A 6,105-nucleotide genomic window follows, 5' to 3' on the forward strand; every position below is an offset into this window, starting at 1 on the left:
TGCTATCTGTGGCTTCTATCTATCTGCTACTTGGTATTTATTCTTCTACTTTGGCTCGATTCACATTTAATAAACTCATTCAAAACCTAAAGTACAGCTCTAATAGATCATTCTCGTATAGGGCATGGATCAAAAGCTAGAACCACCTGTCACCAGTGACAAAGACCCTATCATCAGGGAAACAGCAGGACACTGAAGGAGGCATTCGAAGGTTAAGCTTCATTTCCTCTCAACAAGAGAGTAACTGTATTACTTTATCACCACCTGACAAGATGCCTATTTGAGATGCTAAGGAGTAAAAACAGTGAAAAGTACGGGTGGCTGGAACAGCATAGACTAGAAAGGTCTCGAGGGCAGAGACTCTGCACACAGAGGTCTAGGTAGGAGCAGCAAATGCAGGATCACTGGCATGCCTACACCCTGAACCTCCTGCTCATACAATCCACTCACTTCTCTAAAGACATAAACTCAGTGTCGCTCCCCAGCTCCAGATCATCAGTGGGCTCCAGAGTCTCAGGTCCTCAGTAAAACACAGGAGGCCCTCTGCAAACTGATGCCTTCCTCGACAGTGTCAGACTTTACAACCTTGCACCACAGACAGAGGCCTGCCTGCGGTCCCTCCTTCCACTGTCCCCTCCACCTGCCCAACTTCCTGCCACATGAACCCACCTTTTACTTGTGCTCTGAGACACAGGCCAAGTGACAGCTCTCCTAGGCAGCCTCCCTCACCCACTCACACACGCCTCCTGCTGGACAGACAAAACGCACGGGAACCATATAATTACAAATCATCTGCCCGGTCTTGTGGAGCTCCTTAAGTTGACAGCTGCACCTCACTTAGCTGGACATCACCAGTGCCCACCAAGGGGCCTGGCTCTTCACTTTGGGGCTCTACACCCTTCAATGAATGAATTCTCCAGAGCTTTTCTGGTTTTCGTTTCTTTCTACCTGGCCAGCAGGGGCAGCAGTGACTCATACCCTTGTGTAGCTGAAAATCTCATGGGGAGTTTACAACCTATCAATGGAGAGACTCCAGGGCACAAACTAAGTCCTAATTTGATAATGAGTCAGGAAAGTTATCTTTTAAATTTTTCTCGAACCAGGTAGGGGTGGAGCAAGCATGTGATTCCTACCTGGAAGGTGGAGGCAGGAGGCAACAGGATGGGAATTTAATGTCATCCCTGGCTACATAAAGAATTCTAGGCAAGCATGGGCTACAAGAAACACAACTGGACACACAAAACTGTAGCACACACCACTAATCCCAGAGGCTAGAGGATCTCTGTGAGTTTGAAGCCAGTGTGGTCTACATTTAAAAAACATTAAATATTAAAAACTAAAAACACAAATTACAGGTGTAATTACTACAATTTGTTTTCAGAAAGCCAAGTGATAATACACTCATGTGTAAAAAGATTGGTTCTCCTAGTTTTTAAAAACATAAAGCTAGGTGTGCTCCTGTACACTTGTGGACCCCAGCTAGCCCTCAGGAAGTGGAGACAGGGGAATCAGGAGCTCAACCTCAGCCACATATCAAGTTAAGGACAGCCTGGACTACATGAGACCCTATTTAAAAAATACCTTGCAAACACATAAGAGAGTAGAGGGGAAAAGTATTTGAGAAGAGGAAGAAAGTGGGGGCGGGAAGGAAGAGTAATGGGACACTGAATACTATGAAAGTACCCCATATACATACAACAAAGGACATCGTGAAAGTCAGGGACTAGGGGGTAGACAGACTCCTTGGTAGGCAGGCAGGTAGGGAGAGGGGGCATGGCTAGCTAACTAAAGGCCAGCTTCTTCCTCACCCTCCTTGCCTTAGGCCCCTGCTAATGCTCAACAAGTTCAAGGCCAAATCAGGGCATGTTACCCAACAGTTGTGGGCCAATCAATCGTCTTATCTTTCTTCAAACTGACCAACTCTTATATTAGAGGAGGAAAACTCTTCAAAGACTTTAAAAAAAAAAAAAAAAAAAAAAAGCCCTCAAAAAGAGGCTGGATGTTTTGGCTTCCAGAGTACCCCTCTCTGCTTTGCAGAGGGTCTTTTTCTCTGTGTGTGTCTGCTGTGTGACTGTGTTCCCTCCGACCCCCCAGTAAATGCCTTTCAACTGTTGATTCTGCCTACTGCTGTTTGAAGTATTGGAGATTCTTCCTGCCTTTTAATTCTTTAACTGGCAGAGAAAACGAACCCAATCAAGACCCCTAACTGTATCAAAACCCATCATTTTGTGCATTACATATTTTAATTTTGTTAAAAAGGGTAGATTCCCCCAACTACAGAGTCAGCTTCGGTAGGTTCTCCATGAAAACTCGGTGTATACCCAGATACTGGGGGTGGGGTCACCCAAGCCAACACGCAGTGAGACCCTGTAAAGGCAGGTGGATCTGTGAAAGTTCGAGGCCAGCCTGGTCTGTTAAGCTAGCTCCAGGCCAACCAGGATTATATAGAGAGGCCCTGTCTCAGAACAAGGGAGGGGAGGAGAAGGAGGGAGAGACCACACAGGTAATCCTAACATCAGGCCTAAGCATCTTTGCCATAGATACAGTCCAACTAATGCCGGCCTGGGCGGGAGAGCTACAACCCACCAGCGTCTCCACAGAGTGCCTTATGCACAGCACTGGATTCAATCTTGTGTCAAAACTCATTTTACGGATGGGGAAAACAGACTATCCGCCGGGGCTTTCAGTGGCCCAAGGTCACGGTTAGTAATGGAGAAAGGCTCTGCTACGGTTTCCAAAACTTCCCTGGGAGACCACTGTGAGCCATCCAGGACCTCTGTTCAAAATTACAGACTGCTGGGCCTCCAACCCAGGTGCCCTTGGCGGGAGCTGGGCATTGAAGTTTGCTCCATTTCCTCTTGAGGAGAGTTAAGACCTACGAGCCATCACCGTATAGTGCAGTGCCACCTAGTGAGCAGCAGGGGGCGTGCTGCAGGCGGCCCGGAGACTCGGTCTTGACCCTGAGCCCACAACGGTGGGGGACCTGGGACAGGTGGCTGGTCATCTGGATGCGCATGCCCGCCGGGCTGGCCGCGCAGGGTCCAGGCCTCGCAGGACACGGGTCCCGGGAGCGCCGCTCCAGGCCGCTTACTTGGCGTAGTACACCCAGCCGTCCTTGGTGGTTCTCTCCTCCCAGCCCGGAGGCAGCTCATCCTCGCTGTCCGTGTCATCCAGGCCCGCGTAACGGAGAGCTGCCATGGTGGAGACAGAAGTAGTCGCCGGGTCTCCTCAGCAACTCACTCAGCCTTCAACCGCGCCGCGCGCATCAGGGGCCCCGGGACCGCTCGCGCCTGCGCACTGATCGCCCAGCCGATCCGCAGCTGCAATCCAGTTTCCTGCTTTCGCGGCGACTGGCGGGAAAGGGGGCGGAGCCTGGGAGGAGAGGCGGTGGAAGCGCGGAAGAGACCAACCAGGCCGTCCGGCTGGAAGGAAAGACAGGAACGGCTCAGAAACTGGATTAAGCTCCTTCACCCTCCTGGAAGGGGCGTGCTCACCCAGTCACGGTGCAGGACTCCGCCCGTTGCTGGGCGACCCGAAATCACTTCCTCATCGTTATACCCAATCCTGAATGAGTCCCAGCAATGGGGTATCCTGGGAAATGTAGTCCAGACTCAACAGGACTATAAAATACAGCAAAAAAGAAAGAATTCTGATGAGGTTGTCCTGGGTTCCAGTCTCTTCCCTTGCAGGTGTGAGTGCTCAACATTTTGACATTGCGACGCGATACTGTGTGACCTTGTCATATACAAAGTTTACGCTGGAGAACCGCTCAATCGAATCCCAAGTAGGAAAAAGAAAAGAAAATTTTACAATATTTGAAGTTTGCAATTTTTGTGTTGGGCCATATTTATTATTATTATTGCTTTTGTTTTTGTTTTTCGAGACAGAGTTCCTCAGCGTAGCCTTGGCTGTCCTGGAACTCGCTCTGTAGTCCAGGCCGTATTTATTATTATCCTGGGCCACATGCTGGCATGAGCCTCAGGTTGGATACACCTGTGAGAATAAATGTCCCAACTTGATACTGTGCAGGGTTTCTCCATTCACAAGCTTTGTTGTGCATGTAAACACGACATTTAAAAACTATCTATACTGTGGAGAACTTAAGAAATACAAGGTCTAAACAGGTACAGTGGCTCATGAGTGTAATCCCAAAATTTGGGAGGCTAAAACAGAAGGATTATCATGAGTTTGAGGCCAGCCTAGGCCATATAAAGTGAGAAAATATCTTCAAAGATACAAAAAGTAAAAACTCTCATTCCTCCAGATTTTCCATTAGAGAGAACAGTCTTCTAGCCATAATGTGGTTCTCCTGTTCACAGGCACCACCTAATTACAAACTCACAAAGTAGACTCTTAAAGCACTTTACAAGAATCCTGTCTATGAGTCCTATATCCACAACCTGAAGCTTACCCTTCAGCTTGAAGGAAGTTTCCAAAACACACCCTACTGATAACTTGTTTCCCAACCCTGTGTTTCAGAGAAGACTTCTGGCCCAGACTGAGACAATGCATGCCTCCATCAAAAGACTGCGTATTTTATGGGTAGGTTGGGGATACTGACAGGGTTGCTTTTGTCTTCTAGTCCTGAAAATGATCATTGCTGTGGGATAGCTCCTCCCTCTCCATACTCCTTAGGGGCAGACACACTTCCCTGAACATAATGAAATGAAAAGCTAACTTAATGAAAACAACATTTAGGGTTTTATTACTCCACATGTGTATGTGTGTAGTATGCATGTGTATGTGAACACACATGTGCACATGCTTGAGGGGCCCTGGGGTTGATAAGAAGAGTAAATTCTTCAAAGGCTTATTCATTGAAGGAGTGTCTCAGTTGTCTGCTAGCCAACTTGCTCCAGGGATCCCTGTCTCAGCCTCCTCAGCACTGGAATTACAGAAAGACACCACACCCACCCTGAATTTCTGTGGTTCCTGAAAATCCAACTTGGTCCTCATGCTCGCATGGCAAGGGCTTGAACCACTGAGCCATCTCCTCATCCCAACCACTTAGTTGTAATATCACTGCTCTCTCATTTGATTCCTATGAGAGCATGGCCCTTTTCAAATGTCTGTGCATGTGTATTTGATATTTTTAATCTACAGCACCTCTGCTTACCCTTTCATCTCTCACCTTAGTCTACTGACTCCTCTGATATGAATAGGGAGTGAGATCCCAAAGTCCATTGATTGTGCAGAGGAAATGAATAAGGTCCAAATGAAGAGTCTTGGTTTTTCTGGTGACCTGTGGCCTCTACTCAAGGTCTGAGGGCTCAAGTTGACCTTGGATTACTCTATACAGACAGAGCCTTTCCTGTCACCTGCTTTTAATGACATGATATCAAGCCACAGATATTGATAATGTATAGTGTCCTTCTGCTGCAGTTTGATTCTGAAGTGTCCCTAACAGGCTCATGATTTGAATGCTTGTTTTCCAGTTGGTTGTAGCTGAAGTTTTCTCCAGTCCTGCCTGGCCCACGGTCAGGACAAATCTCTCTCACCCGCCAGTCCCACAGCCGCTCAGACCCAACCGAGTAAACACACAGAGATTTATATTGCTTACAAACTGCAAGGCCATGGCAGGCTTCTTGTTATCTAGTTCTTCTATCTTAAATTAACCCATTTCTGTTAATCTATATGTCACCACGTGTTCCATGACTTTACCTGCTGCCTTTACATGCTGCTCCCTGGATGGCAGGCTGGCATCTCCTCCCTCCGCCTTCCTGTTCCCCCAGTTCTCCTCTCTGCTAGTCCCGCCTATACTTCCTGCCTGGCTACTGGCCAATCAGCATTTTATTTATCAGTCAATCATAGCAACATATTTTTATAGCATACAGGACATCCCACAGCAGTTGGTGGTACCATTTTGGAAGTTTCTGAAAACGTTGGGAGGTGGTGAATAGCAGGAGGAGATGGGTTGCTTGGCAGGGAAGGTCTAGTAGGAGTATTATGCTCTCCTCTTTATCTCCTGCCGCCAACCCTGCTTCCTATCTTGCTCTTGTAGTTAGTTTTTATTATCAGCTTTACATAACCGAATGTCACCTGGCAAGAACCCAGATATGATTAGCTGATGGCTGTGTCTGTGTGGAATTGTCCTGATTATTTATT

General features: G+C 47.6%; 1 protein-coding gene across 1 annotated transcript in view; it reads right to left on the bottom strand.

The window, feature by feature from the left end:
• The window catches only part of Wwox (WW domain containing oxidoreductase), a 296,272-nt gene extending 292,973 nt beyond the window's left edge, over positions 1-3,299 (bottom strand). The window contains exon 1 of the mRNA XM_059263056.1: positions 3,092-3,299. Within this exon, the coding sequence (XP_059119039.1) occupies positions 3,092-3,198 (107 nt within the window). The 5' untranslated portion in view covers positions 3,199-3,299. The remainder of the gene's footprint in view (positions 1-3,091) is intronic.
• Positions 3,300-6,105: the final 2,806 nt, after the last annotated feature.

This window comes from Peromyscus eremicus, chromosome 5 (genome assembly GCF_949786415.1).
Source record: "Peromyscus eremicus chromosome 5, PerEre_H2_v1, whole genome shotgun sequence".
Lineage (NCBI taxonomy): Eukaryota > Metazoa > Chordata > Mammalia > Rodentia > Cricetidae > Peromyscus > Peromyscus eremicus.